At 44.2% G+C, this 18,708-nt stretch overlaps 1 protein-coding gene across 7 annotated transcripts in view; it reads left to right on the top strand.

Annotated features, from left to right (window-relative positions):
• The first annotated feature begins 2,869 nt into the window (after positions 1 to 2,869).
• SLITRK3 (SLIT and NTRK like family member 3) overlaps positions 2,870 to 18,708 on the top strand; it is a 43,866-nt gene continuing 28,027 nt past the window's right edge. For 3 of the 7 annotated variants that reach the window (XR_009631005.2, XR_009631004.2, XM_060767581.2), the window contains exons 1-2: positions 2,870 to 3,612; positions 8,551 to 11,343. Coding sequence is in view for 5 of the 7 variants with exons in the window: in XM_060767581.2 (XP_060623564.1) it covers positions 8,571 to 11,343 (2,773 nt within the window). In the remaining 2 variants the exon portion in view is untranslated. Of the gene's footprint in view, positions 3,613 to 6,224; positions 6,868 to 8,550; positions 12,794 to 13,585; positions 15,908 to 18,708 lie in introns of those variants that run through there. The other 4 variants (XM_060767584.2, XM_060767583.2, XM_060767579.2 and 1 more) reach the window with 4 other exon arrangements.

Here is an 18,708-nt window from a genome sequence, read left to right as displayed (position 1 = left end):
GCTGGGAATTCAGTTTAGATCAGGCATGGGCAGCTTCTGACCTGCCAGATCCTAGTGGTATTGGAAGTCCGATCACGCCTAGTGACCTTAGCCCAGACATGGGCAAACTTTGGCCTTCCAGGTATTTTGGACTTTAACTCCCACCATTCCTAGCAGCCTACCAGCTGTTAGGAATGGTGCGAGTTGAAGTCCAAAACACCTGGAGGGTTGCAGTTTTCCCATACCTGCCTTAGCCAATGATGAGGAATCATGAGAGTGCAGTGCACCATGTCTTTGGAGTGTAAGACAGTGATTCTCAACCTTTGAGTCCCCAGGTTTTTTGGCCTACAACTCCCAGAAATCCCAGCCTGTTTACCAGCTCTTAAGATTTCTGGAAGTTGAAGGCCAAAACATCTGGGGACCCACAGGTTGAGAACTACTGGTTTAAGAGGTTGCTCTCCCTGGTATAAATAATGCTGTTCTAGTTTAGGAATTGACAACTGTGACTCTTTGGATGCTGTAGGAACACAACTCCCATCATTGTTAATGACTATGATGATAGGTAATTGGAAGCTGTAGTGGAACTGCCTCTGGAGGGTAATGCCCACCCCTCACCTAGGAAAGACCAGCGACTTGGAATAAGGGGCAGGTGGGGGGTGGAGGGGAAGCATGTCAATACTATGTAGAAAGAGAGCCAACATGGTGGAGTGGTTTGAGCATTGGATTTTGACTCTGGAGAGTTGGATTCTAATCCCACTCAGCTATGAAACTCACTGGCTGACCTTTGACAAGTCACATTCTCAGACTTAGAGGAAGGCAATGACAACCCTCTTCTGAACAAATCTTGCTAAGAAAAAATAACCCCGTGATAGGTTCATCTTAGGTGAAAGCATGCAACAACAAATCAGTCCTACCCTCAAACTTTCAGTGTGCTTGAACAGTTGTCTTCCTTTGCGACCCTCAGGTGGGTGGCATCTCTGGGAACCTCTACAACACTGAAAATTTAATGTAATTTGACACCACTTTAACTGTCATGACTCAATGCCATGGAATCCTGGGAGTTGTAGTTTGGTGAGTCACTGGCAGTCTTTGGTGGGGAAGTCTAAAGACCTCTTGAAACTAGAAACCCCACAATTCCATAGCATTCAGCCATGGCAGTTAATATGGTAGCCAACACCATTCATTCTTCAGTGTCAATGCACTCCAAGGGCCCTTCCACACAGCCCTATATCCCAGAATATTAAGGCAGAAAATCCCACATCACCTGAGAGTGGACTCAGACAACCTAGTTCAAAGCAAATATTGTGGGATTTTCTGCCTTGATATTCTGGAATATAGGGCTGTATGGAAGGGTCCCAAGTAATCCAACTCCACAGCCCTGTGACATCCAGGGGCGGTTCAACCCATTACGCAAAGTAAGCATTCGCAGTATAGTTGGTTTTGCCCAGGGGTGCTCTTGAGGCGCTCTTGGGGGAAAATAGACCTTGACATATGCGAGTTGTAGTTACTGGGATGTATAGTTCACCTAATATCAAAGAGCATTCTGAACTCCACCAATGATGGAATTGAACCAAATATGGCACACAGAACTCCCATGATGAACAGAAAAAATATATATCAATGATTGGTTGGAAGAGGGGGGCGCCAAAATACTGTTTGCTTACCATTGAAAATTACCTAGGGCCACCTCTGGTGACATCCCATCATTTCACCAACCCAATAGTCTTGGAAGTATTTTGATCCCTTTACCCAACTCTGGAGGAAAATCACTGACTTGAGGACTTCAAAGACTAGGTAAGGGTGGAGTAATAAAAAAGAAGGTGCCCTAAACAGAGGACCCATCCACACAGCCATATAACTCAGAATATCAAAGCAGAATATCCCACAATATTAGCTTTGAACTGGGTTATCTGAGTCCACATTGTCATATATCACAGTTCAAAGCAGAACATGTGGGATTTCATTCAGCTGTGTGGAAGGGTCCAAGTGAGTTACACAGATGTAGGATATGGAAGTGAGAAACAACAGAGCAGGGTCCTTTTGGTCCCTAACTGCTCTTTGGTCTCCCAGGTGGTTTGGACTCGTGTTCAGGTGGCCTGAACACGAGGAAGAACTTCCTGACTGTGAGAGCCGTTCAGCAGTGGAACTCTCTGCCCCGGAGTGTGGTGGAGGCTCCTTCTTTGGAAGCTTTTAAACAGAGGCTGGATGGCCATCTGTCAGGGGTGATTTGAATGCAATATTCCTGCTTTTTGGCAGGGGGTTGGACTCGATGGCCCATGAGGTCTCTTCCAACTCTTTGATTCTATGATTCTATGACTTCATCTCCCACTATCCCTGGTCATTGGCTATGAATGGGACATAGGGCTGTGTGGAAGGGCCCTTGGGGTGCATTCACACCGAAGAATGAATGCGTTGGATACCATATTAACTACCATGACTGAATGCTATGGAATTTGTGGGGTTTCTAGTTTCAGGCAGTCTTTAGACTTCCCCACCAAAGAGTGACTCACCAAACTACAACTCCCAGGATTCCATGGCATTGGGCCTGGCAGTTAAAGCGGTGTCAAACTACATTAAATTCTCAGTGTTGTAGAGGTTCCCAGAGATGCCGCCCACCTGAGGGTCGCAAAGGAAGACGGTTGTTTCAAGCACAATGAAGTCCAAAACACCTGGAAGAGCAGAGTTTGGAGAACCTTGCAGAAGTGTGGAGGCTTCCTCACTTCCAACCGCTGGACTGGCACAACGAAAGACTGCAGCAAACTCTCTCTCTCTCTCTCTCCTTCTCTCCTCCCTCCCTCCCTCCCTCCTTCCCTCCTTCTTCAGGGTCCCCCTTCCTCCTTGGAGCCATTCTGAAGCGGGGCTGAGGAGCTGGACCTGTGGGCAGGCTCTCCCCTCGCCGGCGCCTCTCCTCTTTCTCCTCCTCCTCCTCGGAGCCCCCCTCCCCTTGGAGGAAGGATGCGGCGGCGCCGTGCGGGAGGCCGAGGAGGCTGAGCGGCGATGTCCCACCTCCTCCTCCTCCTCCTCCTTTCCCTGCCTCCTCTTTCGCCGGAGAAGGAGCGCGCGGGAGAAGCCGGCCATCCCGCCGCCCCGATGCTACCGGAGAGCCCTTCGGAGGGAGCGGCCGGGACCCCTCCTCCTCCTCCGCCGCCCCTTCCGTTCCCCCCTCCTCTTGCTTCCCCTTCCCTCCAGGCTCCGACCCTCCTCCCGAGGAAGCCCGGGGCGAGAGGGGGGCGTCGGGAAGGCCTCTTCGCCCTCCGCGACGCGCCATGACCCGCTGGGCTCCGGATTGGTACCCCCAGCCGGTGCCTTCGCGGACGGGGCTCTTCTCTTTCTTCCTCCTCCTCCTCCTGAGCCCAACTCGGGGAATCCGAGGCGCCTGGGGAGCGGGTTTCATCCTCCACGCGGCAGGAGCAGGAGCGGCTCCCTTAGCATGAAGGCGGAGGGGCTCGGGCGAGGCTGACGGGCACCGGGCGGAGGCGCCGGGGTCCTCTCTCCCTCCGGATGGAGCTTCCCGGCCGGGAAGAGGGAGGAGGAGGAGGCGGAGGAGGAGGAGGAGAAGCGGCTGCGTCAGCGACGGAGCCTCGCCCGACGAGACCCTGACACCCCTTCTTTGCAGCCGGAGCCTCGCTTTAGGTATTCGCCGCCCTTCCTTCCTTCGTTTGCTTTTAGGAATGAGCTGGTGGGGGGTTGGTTTTTTGATTGTTTGTTGGGGTGGGGTTGTTTCCTCCTCCTCCTCCTCCTCCTCCTCCTCCTCCTCTGTGTTGTGTTATGTCAGAGGAGAAGGTCCCCGTCCCCACTGGAATGGGATCCATCTCAACCGAATCGACTATACAAAGAGCTCCGCACTCGCTGCCAAACGCTTTGCCTCCTCCTTGATGGTACTGAGCTTGGTCGGATTCTCCTGCCTTCCTTCCTGTTGTCCTTCCCTCCCAAAAGAAACCCCTCTGCTTAGCTAAACAAACACTCTCCCAAGTTCCCCCACAATGGCACCCATCATCACCCCCGACGGAGAAGCCAAGCGCCCCCTCCCCAAACGCGGCTTCCAGGGAGGAGATTGGCGTCGCTTCGCCTTCGCGACAAGGCAGACCATTGCTGCCAGGAGGAGGAGGAGGAGGGGCTTGGCCGGCCCCTTGCCAGGTTCCTTCTTCTTCGTCCAACAACCGGGCTGCCATCCCGCACACGATGGGGATCGGGGCTCCCTCCCCGCCAGGAGTGCGGCCGACTCTCGCGGAGGCCTACCTGCCTGTCGCCTTCTCTCTCTGCCCGCCTTCGGGGACCGCCAAGCAGCCCCCCCCCCCAAACCACCTGAAGCGGGAGCTCTTGCCTTTCGACATCCACACCCTCACGCTTTTGTGCCTGCTCTCAGTGAAGCCCATTTCCAAGAGCAAGCATGACAATTAGAACTGGAAGAGATCACCAGGGCCACCCAGCAGACCAACCCCTTTTTGGGGCAAGATGTCCTCTCTCCAAAGGGATTTGGGGAGAAAGGATGATTTGGAAAGCTTATTGGGCAAACTTTGCCCCTCTCTCCAGGTGTTTTGGACTTCAACTCCCACAATTCCTAACAGTCTGTTTCCAAGAGCAGAGAGGAACATTCAAATCCTAGAACAGGGAGAGATCACCAGGGCCACCCAGCAGTCCAACCCCCTTTTGAGGCAGGATGTCCTTTCTCCAAAGGGATTTGAGGGAAAGGGTGGATTGGAAAGCTCATAAGGCAGGCATGGGCAAACTTTGGCCCTCTCTCCTGGTTTCTTGAACTTCAACTCCCACAATTCCTAACAGTTGTGCATGTTTAGCCTCCAGAAGAGAAGGCTGGGATAAATATGTGAGGAGAATCCATAGAGAGGAGCGAGCAAGAATGTTTTCTGCTGCTCTGGAGACTAGGACTTGGAGCAATGGCTTCAAACTACAAGAAAGGAGATTCCATCTGAACATTAGGAAGAGCTTCCTAACTGTGAGAGCTGTTCAGCAGTGGAACTCTCTGCCCCAGAGTGTGGTGGAGGCTCCTTCTTTGGAGGCTTTTAAGCAGAGGCTGGATGGCCATCTGTTGGGGGCACTCTGAATTGGAATTTTCCTGCTTCTTGGCAGGGGGTTGGACTAGATAGCACATGAGGTCTCTTCCAACTCTATGATTCTAAGTCCAAAACACATGGAGGGTGAAAATTTGCTCATACCTGTCCTATAGGAGGACAATAAACCTGCACCTGACATTAAGCAAACTTGCCAAGTTAGCCTGGATTGCTGACAGCACCTTCCTTCTGGTGGTCCCTCAGGATGGCTCTTGTGAGGAGATGACCCACCCTTTACAAACTTTACAAAAAATTAACCCTTTGCTTCTAGAGAAAGAATTAAAATGGGTTCAGTTACCTTTTGGGGATTCTTTGTTGTCCTCTTCTTGGATCCAGGCTGAAATTAGAGCAGTAGATTTCTCCTTGTCTTGTGCCAGGTGATATATGGAAGCCAGTAAGGTGTGGGCAGGTGGGGGAGCAAGGAAATTCAAAAAGAGGAGGAGAAAAAAGAGGGAGATGTGATAATGGGAGGGCTGGTGAAGGAGTGAAGGGGTTAAGATCACGTCCCTCTTTTCTTCTTTGTGGCAAGATGGGATGTTAGACGCTCCCTTGTCACCCAAGCACTTCTGACACTTGGCTGGGAGCTTAAAAAAAAACGCTTGCAAGGAAACAGGTGCCTGTTAGGTCGAGTCAGAGGTGGACTCGAAGCTTTTCAGCTGGGAGGAGGAGTAGAAAGAGGGGGGTGGGGTAGATGGGAGAGAGTCAAGAAAGAAGAGAGGATCTCATCCTATCCAAGTTCTGCTCCACCTCAAGATGCCTTTTCCTTTTGTTTCCTCTGCTGGGACAGGATTAGGTGTGATGGAGAACTGCAGGCTGTGGCTGGAGATAGAGCTAGAGTAGCTAACTAGACCTCAGACTTCCTAAAATTAGAGAAGGCTCCTTCTTGGCTGCATACAGGGGGCGGGTATCCTTCCTCTTAATGGCTGCAGCTCTCAAGGATTTGCTAAATTTGCACATTTAGCAGCCCAGCCCAGGGTACATTCCATATAGATATATATACCTTCTTTATAAACCCCCCCTAACCCCCATTCACTCACAGGAGGAAGGAGGGATGTGACCACCCTCACCCATGAATGATCACTTCTCTTTTGGCTACTCCTCCTTTCCCCCCAAGTCATCTTGGATTCCCCCACCCCTCCCTCCCCCTAACTCATCCTCCCCCTCCCCCTCACAAAGAAAGAGAGAAAGGAAGGGGGTGGCAAACCCTGTACAGTCAGGGCTTCCCATGCGCGCGCCCCCGACCTGGTGCCAAGCGCGTCCTCCTACATTTGTTCCTCTTCCTTGAAGCTGGGATTCATGACGTGGGGAGCAAGAAGCCTGATCCAGGGGCAACAAGGCACACAGAGAGGCACACACACACATACACAGGGAGGAAGAAGTAGCAGCAAATAGGGAGATGCCCTAGACTGGGTCTTCTGCCTGCCACAGACCTTCTCTCCTTCCTTTTTTGAAGATGCGCTGGTGGTACCCAGGGAAGGTGGTGGCAGCGGCAGCAGAACTAGGAGCCTGCAGCAGCCCCCTTCGTCTCCCTCCTCCATTGACTCTGCCAGGCAGCATCTCTGCATCCTAAAGAAGCTCATTGCATTCCTAGCACGTCTCATCTTTGCTTGCTCGCCCCCCCTTTCCTTTTGCCTCAGCCCTCAGCAGGAGTATAGAACCAGAACAGAGAGAAAGGGAGAAACCAGCAATCATTTTTTTTGTAAAAGATATCCTCTTAATTTTCTATATGTGTGTTTATATGTATATTATTTATACATATATATGGGTTTGCCTTTTTTTCCTTCCTCTCCAAATGTGCTGAAATCTCTCCTTCAAGCCGGTAAGTACAACCTCTTTCTGGATTTCTCTCTCCATCCACCCCTTTTTTCCACTGGATAGAACATTGTGTATGCGTGTGTGTGTGTGTGTTTGCTGAAAAGAACTTAAGGGGCAGATATGTGTCTACAACCAAACAAAGGGAAAAAAAGCAAATGCCTAAATAAGACTTCCCTTATTCTCCTCTTATTCATTTGAAGCATAGCTGGTGTTTTCCAACCGACTGCTCTGGTTTTCTTGCATTTTCAGATTAATTCCCCTTGGTTTTATTTTACTAAAATATGTAAACCTTCTCCCTGCTTATTTATCTTCCCATACATATGTCCTTTTCTTATTTGGGGTTTTCTTTTGTCCTACTGGGAAGGAGGAATTCCCTTCCCTTGCATGGAGAGAGTGCAAGATAATCCATATCTGTGAAGCTGCTTTGCTACAAAGAAGGAACTAAATGCCAGGACTCTGGCGAATCCTTTGAATGGCCAACAGCAAGTAGGGCTGCAAAGCGAGTAGCAAACCGTGATTTACTCCTTTTGTGTTGGAATGATTTGAGAAAAAGAGTGAGGAAAGAAAGATCCCTTCCCCCAATGAAGGAAGACGTGTAGGCTCAGAAGGTACCAATCAACATCCCCTAAGTTGATTCTTTTGTCAGCCTTTGACAGTAAAGTGGTAGTTATTTTTCCTGTATAAAGGGTGTCTTTGTCTTACTTTCGGTCTTTCTCCTCTCCTCCTTTCTTCCAATGGATCACTCATGGGTAGTCCTACAGCCACCAGACATCCTAGTTCAAAGAATCCCCTACACACAAACACACACATTCACCATCAGCCTTTTGAATCCTTAGCCTTCAATTGTCACTTCCCCCCATGGATATGGGACAACACAGGCATGTGCGTTCCAAAGATTAATCATCTCTAAATGCTTTAATCAGCTGAAATGACTAATATGGAGTGTGCATTTATCTGCTGCTATACCAGTTGCATTAATTCATTCTGCTTGCTTGGAAGAAAAGAGACTTCTTCATCTCCCCCCTCCCTCCTGTTTAGAGACAAGCATTGCTGCAAACTAAGTAGATTTATCCAATCCCAGCTATGAACATTTCTTTGGGGATCTGAAACATTGCCAACTTATTTGTCCCCTTCTTCAACAATGCCTAATATAGGACTAGGCACTTTGGCTACTCCCCCACTGGGACCAAAACAATTGGGAAGTTAAGTGTAGTTGTTTTTATGTCATTATAGACTGGATGTGTTTATCTCTACTAGATAAAATACATTGATTCCCTTTCCTTCCCTTCTAATTTATGCAGTAGAGGTAAGACTAATATTACATAGCTTATGTTCCTTGGACATTGGTTTTTGTCATACTTTTCACAATCTAGGGCCTGTAGGTTTTTATTGCTATTTTCATTATGGGGTCTTATATCAAACAGCCTAAATATGGATGAGCGGATAGGTGGGTTAAGAATCCAGTGTATGGCTAAATGTTTTCCCCATATCGCTTTCCTTCTCACACACACAAGGTTAAGTGTGGCAATGTAGAATTTGCTTTTTGAATGAACTTTAAAGTAATCTAATGATTTTATTTTCCCTTAATCAGTTTGGAATGTTGATATACATATATATCAGCCTGAAAAAAAAAGTGATTGACTGTAATCTATTTGTGTGTTTTTTTTTTTTGTAAACCCTGCTGCAGTTTTGTAATCCATCACAACCATGAAGTCTCCAACAACCGATCCACCCCGTAAAAGAAGGATGCTGTGGATTATTCTTCTAAGCACAATTGCTGTAGCATGGACTACCCCTATTCCCTTGATAGAAGACTCGGAGGAAATTGAGGAACCTTGCTTTGATCCCTGTTACTGTGAAGTCAAAGAAAGCCTTTTTCATATACACTGCGACAACAAGGGATTTATAAATATTAGTCAGATAACGGAGTCATGGTCAAGACCTTTCAAACTTTACCTGCAGAGAAACTCTATGAGGAGATTATACACCAACAGTTTTCTCCATTTGAACAATGCTGTTTCTATTAACCTTGGGAACAATGCATTACAAGACATTCAGATAGGAGCTTTTAATGGGCTCAAAATTCTGAAAAGATTGTACCTGCACGAAAATAAATTGGACATTTTCAGAAACGATACTTTCCTGGGATTGGAAAGTCTGGAATATCTGCAGGCAGATTATAATGTCATTAAGCGGATTGAAAGTGGGGCATTTCGAAATCTGAGCAAACTTCGGGTTCTTATCTTAAATGATAACCTTATTCCCATGCTGCCCACCAATTTATTTAAATCTGTGTCCTTAACTCACTTGGACTTGCGTGGAAACAGATTGAAAGTGCTTTCCTACCGAGGAATGCTGGACCATATTGGCAGGAGCTTGATGGAAATCCAGTTGGAGGAGAATCCTTGGAACTGTACTTGTGAAATTGTTCAGCTAAAAAGCTGGCTTGAGCGCATCCCTTATACTGCCCTTGTGGGAGACATAACCTGTGAGACTCCTTTCCACTTCCATGGTAAGGACCTGAGAGAAATTAAAAGAAATAAACTGTGTCCTATGCTATCTGACTCAGAACTGGTCAGCATTGGTGTTCCTCAGCTGCCATCAAGCAAGGAGAATGCGTGGCCTACTAAGCCTTCTTCCATGTTGTCCTCCTTCCACTTCACTGCTTCCTCTGTTGAATACAAAACTTCCATTAAACAACCCAAACCTACAAAACAGCCCAGGGCACACAAGCCACCCCCTACACCTCGAGGCCTGTACCCTGGGCCCAACCAAGCTCCTGTTGCTGCGTATCAGACTAGGCCTCCTATCCCCATCATATGCCCTACTGGCTGCTCCTGTAATTTGCACATCAATGATTTGGGTCTAACTGTTAACTGCAAGGAAAGAGGGTTCCACAATATTTCTGAGCTCCTTCCCAGACCTGTCAATGCTAAGAAATTATACCTGAGTGGAAATTTGATACAGAAAATTTACCGTTCAGATTTCTGGAATTTTTCTTCTTTGGATCTCCTTCATCTTGGAAACAATCGGATCTCCTATGTGCAGGATGGGGCTTTTATTAATCTGCCCAATTTAAAGAGTCTGTACTTAAATGGCAATGACATCGAGAAGCTGACTCCAGGCATGTTTAGAGGTTTGCAGAGCTTGCATTACCTGTACTTCGAGTACAATCAGATCAGGGAGATCCAGCCTGCCGCCTTCAGTCTCATGCCCAACCTGAAGCTACTCTTCCTCAATGACAATCTTCTGAGGACCCTGCCTACTGATGCCTTCGCTGGCACCTCCTTGGCCAGGCTCAACCTGAGGAACAACAAATTCCGGTACTTGCCGGTGGCTGGTGTGCTGGAACACCTCAATGCCATTGTACAGATTGACCTGAAGCTCAACCCTTGGGATTGCACCTGTGACCTAGTGCCTCTCAAGCAGTGGATCGAGACCATCAGCTCTGTCATTGTTGTGGGGGATGTTCTTTGTGCCAGCCCAGAGAACCTCACCAACAGAGATATCCGTTCTGTGGAGCTGGAGATGCTGTGCCCAGAAATGTTGCATGCTGCCGCTGCCTCACCAGCCCCTCCAGCATTTGGCCACCCTAGCCCCACAAGTCCCTCACCTTATGAGCTCCCTCCAGATGGAGGAGGCCCAGTCCCTCTCTCTGTGCTCATTCTCAGTCTACTCGTACTGTTCTTCTCTGCAGTCTTCATTGCTGCGGGCCTTTTTGCCTTTGTCCTACGCCGACGGCGCAAGAAGCTACCTTTCCGGAATAAGCAGCGGCAGGAGGCCCTTGATTTAACAGGCATCCAAGTGCAATGCCACCATCTGTTTGAGGAGGGAGGAGGTGGAGGAAGTGTGGGAATCAGTGCCTCCCCAGAGAAGGCACCCCCAGTGGGCCATGTCTATGATTACATCCCACACCCAGTGACCCAGATGTGCAACAATCCCATTTACAAGCCACGCGAAGAGGACGAAGTTGTAGCAGAGGAGCCTGGGCAAGCCGGGGACATGCTTCTGGGAGGTGGAGGTGGCAGCTGTGCGGGGGAACAATTTGCTGACCCTGCCAAGGACAGCGGGAGCAGTAGCTGCTATAGGACCTTGCTGGAGAAAGAGAAGGAGTGGAGGTTGGCTGTGTCCAGTTCACAACTTAATACCATAGTGACCACCAACCATCACCCCCACCCCCACCCCCACCCACCTGGAGGGGGAATTGGTGGAGGTTTGCCTCTCATGGGGGAATTAGCACTGGTGCCACCTGTCTTCCATCATGAGAAGAATGGTGGGGTGGTGCTGTTTCCTCCTAGTGGTGCCGTTCTAGACAGCAGGGAGAGGCCACCCTTAGCCCCTCCGTGCACAGTGGGCTTTGTGGACTGCCTCTACGGCACAGTGCCCAAATTAAAGGAACTGCACGTCCATCCCCCTGGCATGCAATACCCAGACCTGCAGCAGGACGCCAGGCTGAAAGAAACCCTGCTCTTCTCGGCTGGTAAGGGCTTCCCAGACCACCACCAACCCCCCCAAAGTGAATACCTCGAGTTAAGGGCCAAACTCCAAACCAAGCCGGATTACCTCGAAGTCCTGGAGAAGACCACTTATAGGTTTTGAAAATGTCTAGCTTTTACAGCCAAATCCTAGCCCCCAGCCCTTCCACACACCTTCCTTGGTCCCAATCCTCTCCTCTCCCCTTCCTCTCCCCAGACCACCGCATGCTGATACTAGAGGATACAGCTCTGTGCTTTCCCCCTGCCAGATGTTGGTTTGGAGGAGGGGCCCAACTCTCAGATGATCATTAATCGATAAAAGTGCCTTTGCAGACTTTTGCCAGCAGATGTTAATCAATCATTATTTTTTATACTGAAAAAGAAAACAAAACTGAGACTTTGACTGTGCCATGTTGTCTAAGGTATAAGAATATTATTATATTAATTAGTATCATGGGGGATCTTCATCTTGATCCTGACAAAGTAAATTCATTGTGTATTGCGCTATCTCTCTCTTGCGTGCGCGCTTTTTTTTCTGCTGTAGGGCTTTTTTAAAAAACAAAACAGAAAATACGAATATTTTCGTTCATCTTTTTTTACGTTTGGGGGAGGGGGGAGGGTGTTGAACTTAAAGACAGCATTCTTTTGTGGCTTTGTTTCTTCTTTCCCTCTCACCATGGCACAGATTTCTGTACATTGATTTAAAAGAAAACAAAAGGGGAAAGGGAAATGACAACAAAAATGCAGTTTGCTGCATGTCTGGAAACTGCAGTAGGGGAGGGAGGGGGTCTTTTTTGAATGTTCTCACTCTCATGTCTCTCTCTCTCTCTCTCTCACCTCCATGCACACAGATCCACATAACCCCAATTCTAAATTCCTAGCCCTCCCCTGTCTCCTTCATAGCCATTCCAGTTTGCCTGCACCCCTTCTGTTTTCCCTTCTCTGTCCCTTTCCCTTTAAATGGGTGCCACAGTAAATTCTCCTTCCTTTTGGAGATGTAAGGCTAGAGACTTACTGCTTACCGGAAATCTGCTTCTTAAGTGAAAAAAAATCCTTTATTTGTTCAATCTTGTGGCTCCCTTACACTAAAGGAAAGGTCATTAGCATTTTGTTAAATGGGGCCGGGTTTGGGGGGGGAGGGCATTGGAAGATATCTGCCTTTATAATTAAGGAGAGTCCGGCGTAAGAGCAACATACAGGTGGGGAAAGGAAAAGAAAACTTACTGGGTACCTATCACAGGCATATCTATTGAAGACACACTGTTAACATTATCCCTCTTTCTCTCTTCCTTGCTCACATGCACACAAACAGACACACACACGCACACAGAAATTCAAATGTGCATATATTTATTCTGTACTTTCAAGTGAATATAAATTGTAAAGGTAATGTTTAATCATTGTACAGTGATGCGTCTGGTATAGCTTTCCTAATAAAACATTTTGGAAAAAATAGATATATACTAGAATATAAAAAAGCTTGAATCTTAAAACTTCAGCTATACCCTTCTACCAATGTTTCCTTTCTTTTTCTTTAAGCCCCATGCTATTTTATTAATACTAGTAGAACCCACTATGGTGTTTAACAGGATATAATAACAGAAATAACAATTTGCTCATTTTTTTTCCTTCCAAAATACCATTCTGGAATTTGAAATTAATTTCCAATCTCCCTCTTTCTCTATCCTCTCTCCCTCCTTCCTTTTCCCATTTTAATTTGGTATGCTTTTAACTTAGTGAGTTTTTCATCATAGATGAAAATATGCAATAGATATTTTTTTTAAAAAAATGATGATTTTACTCTTAGGCTTTTTTATGTTCCATTGTAAGGATATGAGAAAAAAATGTTGGAAATCTCTCTTCCCCTTCCCCCACCCAGGGCAGTTTAAATTGGGTACAGTATTTAAAAATGCATAGAAAGAAATGTGTTTCTTGATAGAGGGGTACAGGATGGTGGGTATAAGATATCTATCTTTTTAGAAAGTGGTGGTTTGGCATGTTTTGTATGACACTTAAAACAATTAAGAAAATTAGGCCTAATGTCACAAATTCATCCTTTTGGTTTTCCCACTTGTTTTACGGAGATTTGAGCTAAGGATAAGATGATGAAATGGTTTTTCCTCTGTGTGGTGTGGAGTTTTAATTTATTGTTTTTTCTTTCTGTCTTTTCTTTCTTTCCTCCCTCCCTCCCTCCCTTCCTTTCTTTTATTTGGCAATTGATATGATGTTGCTTAATTGGCTGGTTAGAGAGTATTATATTTTAATGGTTTTGGTTAGAGTGAAAAACCAAAGAAGAATGGGAGGATTGTTTGTTTATTTCATTCCTTTCCAAGGTATCTAGCTGGTATCTTGTTTCTTGTAGAACTGGGTTGACACATGAATAGAGCCGAAGGAAAAAGCTTTGTTTGGTGGAGGAAAAACATCCAGTATGGCCAGTAGATGGCGTCCGAGCTCCAGCAATTGCCGCACAGAGACCAGAGGTTACTTTTGAATTGTGCACAGCCCATCCGGTGCTTTCCGCTTGGACTCCCGAATCTGCCCTTAATAGAAAATCATCACGTTGAATGTAATTCACCAGACGTCACTAATGCCTTACATCGAGATAGAGATCAAATTAAAGGGGAAATGTGGATATTAGCTCCTTTCGTGTGTACAGATGTGATGGGGCAAAATCCATATTCTGAAGATTTCAAGCAATGATTTTTATATTTATATAGAGATAGAAATATACACACCTACAGAAAGAGAGGGAAATGTATTTAAAAATAAACTAAAATTTTAAAAAATCTATTTATTTGTCTTACTAAAAAAAATGTTATCCAGGGAAAATGAAATGTTTTTACTGCAGAGGAATGAAAAGAAAATACAGCTGCCTCCAATGCTCTTGTATCATACTGTGGTTGTTATAGTTTTGTTAAGGAATCACTGCATAAATGTCAGCTTTTGAAAGAAAGTAAGAATTTATCCAAGTCATAATGTCATATATGTGCTAATCATTCCTATTGGAAACAGTTTGTTCATTTTTAAATAAATATTTTTTAAAAGCTGGTATATACATAAGATACACAGAAGCAGCTATCCCCACATCTGTCATGATCCACAAACCAATACAAACAAAAAACTTTGTTTGACCTTGATTCAGTTTATTTCCAGAATGTCTCATCTTTGCTGGCTAGGGATTCACAACAAACATGCCTCACTTGCTGCAATAGAATTTAACATTTCGGATCCACTGACCCAGACCGTAAGTTTGAAATTGGCATATTTGTCAAATTTAGGTTTAAGTAAAAGCTTTCCAATACACTTTGCTCACAGGGCACACCAAACTAAGATAAGGTCACACGTATGACTCAAATTCTCCACAAAATGTGAGTGTTTCTTACACTGTGGCCATAATCAGGACTGGATTGGCCATTATGCAAATTTTGTTATAACAGGGATCTAGCCACACTAGATGCCTTGTATTCAAGTATTCAGAGAGATGAATGGACCTATGTTTGAATGCAGGCTCAGGCCACTGGTCCTTCTAATCCAGTATTTTCTATTCTGCAGCCATTCTCCAGGGTTTCCCCCCACCCTACTTATCAAGATCACTGGATTTATGAGAGATTTAACCTGGAACCTTCTGTATGCAAAGCATGTAGATTACTGAAGACTTAGTCTCATCCACAAAAGCACTTTAAGGTAGTGACCCAGGGACCTTTCATATCTTTAAGGCAAATATAACTTCCCACACCGCTCATGTCAGATTCCTAGGTAGTTCAAAATTACCTTTTAAAAATAGCATCCATCTTCCTAGATGTAGGAGGGTTGAAGTACTGAGAATGTAGTTTGGAATAGTATAAATATATTATATTGGGAATATAATAAGACAGGAATTAAGATAATTATGGAAAGATAATTTGGAAGGTCAAGTGGCATAGTGTTGCCTCATTGCTCCTATGGATGATGGATCAAAATATACTAATATGTTTCATGTTTAGATCCTTGTCTTTGACACTTATGTCTACAAATTATGTGTCCCTGAATTTAAGATACTGAAAAGTCTACATAAATCTTTCAGTCATTTTCATCTTATCAAGTTATAAAACAGATATCAAGCAAGTATGTTTTCATGCTATTTCCTTCTTACATTAAACATTAAGCACTTAAAAATATAATGGGTAGGCAAGCATGCATGCACTTTTAAAAGAAGCATTATAAATCATAAAATGCAAGGGCAGCTACTTTGAAAAGCAATTATTTTTGCATTTACAACACTACATGCGTAAACATTGTCCAGTATCGTAGAGAACAGGTTAAAGTCCAGATCTTACCATGTCAAGGTGCTCAACACATTTGAAAAAAAAAACAGTATTATTTTCTAGCACTCCTCAAGAATAGCACATATCAAAAAGTGGGAGAAATGTTATAAATAATGTTTATATATTGTTTATATTACCAATGGCAAGAGCATCACAACTGAAATATTAAGAAACAGTTTTCACCTGGAATAGTGAAGCAATTATTCAGTGGAAATAAATTTATGAGATTGATTTTTTGTATTAAAAGATATACTTTTTTAGCTAATGTGTTGTTATATCAATTTTTGTTTCATTACTTAGGCAGTTTCTGTCTCTTGTGTGTTCCAAAACTACTAAAATATGCTGTGTGTAAGGAGGATGTTCATATGATTTTATTGGCTGACAATCCTGTGGAGACTGAGTTGCTGATGGACAAAACTGCCGTTGCTCGTTTCTCAAAAATGAGTATCGGAATCATTAATATCAGTGAAGGGTGGAAATGATTTATCACTATCAGCTTTATTGTCGGAAATGGAGGGCAACGAAAACATATGCATTTATTGAAAAATGTTTTGAAATGAAGGAGTATAGGTGTCTGTGTGTTTGTGCGCACATGTCGATGTACATGCTTCTTCAGCAAACAGTTGAAGTTGCTAGTGCTTGTGCTAAATATCATATTGTAGAATTTGTTTTTCTAGAGTGTTGTCTTCATTTTATGTCCTCTGGGATGTGTGATAAACCTAACATGGGGAGGAGGTGTAGGCTGGTCAACAGATGGGGGTGGTGGAGAAATGTCAGTTGCTTAGCAACTATGGCATCCCTGCATCCTCATCACCATAGATATGTAAGAGAGAAGTACAGGCAGCATCGAGTCTAAAGGTGGGACATCGAAGCAGATTCCCATCTTGTTTTAAGTATGTTTGTAAAACATTGGTGGAAAATGCAATTCCAAATCAGTTGCATGAGTTGGCTGTGACCATGATGGCTTTATAGCAGAAACCAAATTCTGTTATTTTTGTATCTTTGTTTTCTTCTGTATCTTTGGTCATAATATGTGAACAGGAGTCCTTATTTGGAGTTTTACTTACCAACTACATGTCTTTGTATTATGCTAGATAGGTAAATATCAATACTTGCAGATGGAAAGAAAGATCATGGGCAATTTTAACATTTGGGAGGGGGAGGAGAAGAGAGATCAGATTTTTATTGTTCAGTCCTTGGGTGCCATCTCTGTATGTGTTTAGCCAAATGCCTTTCATGCATGTAAGGAAAACATCTGGGGATGTCTTGAGATTTTAAGGATGCTAAAGCAGAAAGTGAGAACAGTGTTGCTTATTTTTACAGACTTTCATTGAAAATGAACTCAGTCTTGGAATGAGTGAGTCAAGAATGTTTGTTGTTGTATGCCTTCATGTCATTTCTGACCTATGGCAACCCTAAAGCAGAACTTATCATGGAATTTCCTTGGAAGGTTTCTTCAGTGGAGATTTGTCATTGCCTTCCTGTGAGGCTGAGAGAGTGTGATTTGTCCAAAGTCAGGCAGTGGGGGAGTCAAACCCTGTTCTCCATAATCTGATACGTAAAGTACATACGTAAAGTACATGTTTATCAGTTTGGAGGTGAGCATATTTTTTTTTAAAAAAAACACATCATGATACTGTTTCACATTATTAATGAATATTATAATTAATAATGAGTATTATTAATCAAATGGTATTAATTGGTTTAGGTTCTCCACTCCTCTAATAGGATACTGAGGAGCATGTGCAAAAATGCTGTTAATTTAATGTTGGGGTAGAAATGCTGACATAACCTATAGACTGTTGATGTAGTACAGTTTTAAGCCACACTGCATGCTGAAGTATCTGTTGTCTGGCTGACTGAGAAAATATTGTCCTTGGAAAAGTCTGCAGTATATGACGGTGTTTGGAGTTACTTAGAGAACGGTGCAGGGAAATTGATGTGAATCTACCAAGGTCAAACCTAAGTGTCATGTATGAAAGCTTATTTCAAAAGTGGTTTATCTTACTAAATTTATATAAATTTTTATATTTACTTTCAGTGTTTGAGACAGTTCACAGTTGTTATTGGGGTTTGTTTTTTTTTTAAAAAAATCCTTACCACAGAGGAGGAACAAAGGAACAATTATGGTCCTCATTGTCTTGTTGGTTTTCAGTATAACAGTAAGGGACAGTCAGAATTCATGATATGCAGGGTTGACAATCAGGAAGTCGCTATTAATAAGTTGGTACTCTGCCTAAATACCAAATGAAAGTATTGATTTCCATGAACTTAGCCATGGATTTTTCTGTAACATTAACATATTGTCTGCAATCATAAGTGTGCACACATTTCTGCCTCCATGAAGCATTTGCACCACAAAAGTCAAGAGATTTCAACATTTTGTCAAGTCTACATAAAAGGATTTTTTCGCACTCACAAATAGAGGGCAACCCTTTTTTATAAGGGAAACCTGACAGATTGATAAGGGATAGGGTTTCCTGATCTCAAATAGAGGACATTCCTTATAATGAGGGACACTTGACAAACTTATTATTATGATTATGTTTATTTATATCCCACTTTTCTCTCCATACGAGACTCAAAACGACTTGCAACTAAAAGCATTGCAATACAATTTAAAATATAGAAGTATTAAAAGAGTATTTAACATCATTGAAAGCATATAAAATCACAGCAACCCTTGATGATCTTAAAAACCTTCTTTATAATCTAGGCCTTCATGATTAGCCTTAATCATTATTGTCCGTAGTCAAGTATGACGGGAACTGAAGTTCAACATCTGGAAAGTCACAATTTAACTATACTTGGGTTCAAAACAATAGATATCGTGGAAAAGAGACAGGAAATAAACTCTGGTGATATGACAATTGAATGAGGCAGTTCTGGGAGAGAAGAGTCAAGTGGCAGTTGTTTTATACTAGACTAGAGGATGGCTCCTTACATCTCACTTATCTCTAGTTGTTTGGATTGCATTCATTGAAAAGATACCCAGGAAACAGTGTTCTGATTCATCCTTTGATGTTAGCAACGGTCAATTAAAATAACTCTGAATTTGCTATCTCT

This window comes from Anolis sagrei, chromosome 3 (genome assembly GCF_037176765.1).
Source record: "Anolis sagrei isolate rAnoSag1 chromosome 3, rAnoSag1.mat, whole genome shotgun sequence".
NCBI lineage: Eukaryota > Metazoa > Chordata > Lepidosauria > Squamata > Dactyloidae > Anolis > Anolis sagrei.
The sequence above is the reverse complement of the archived record's forward strand: the minus strand, read 5'-3'. Positions and strand labels throughout refer to the sequence as shown.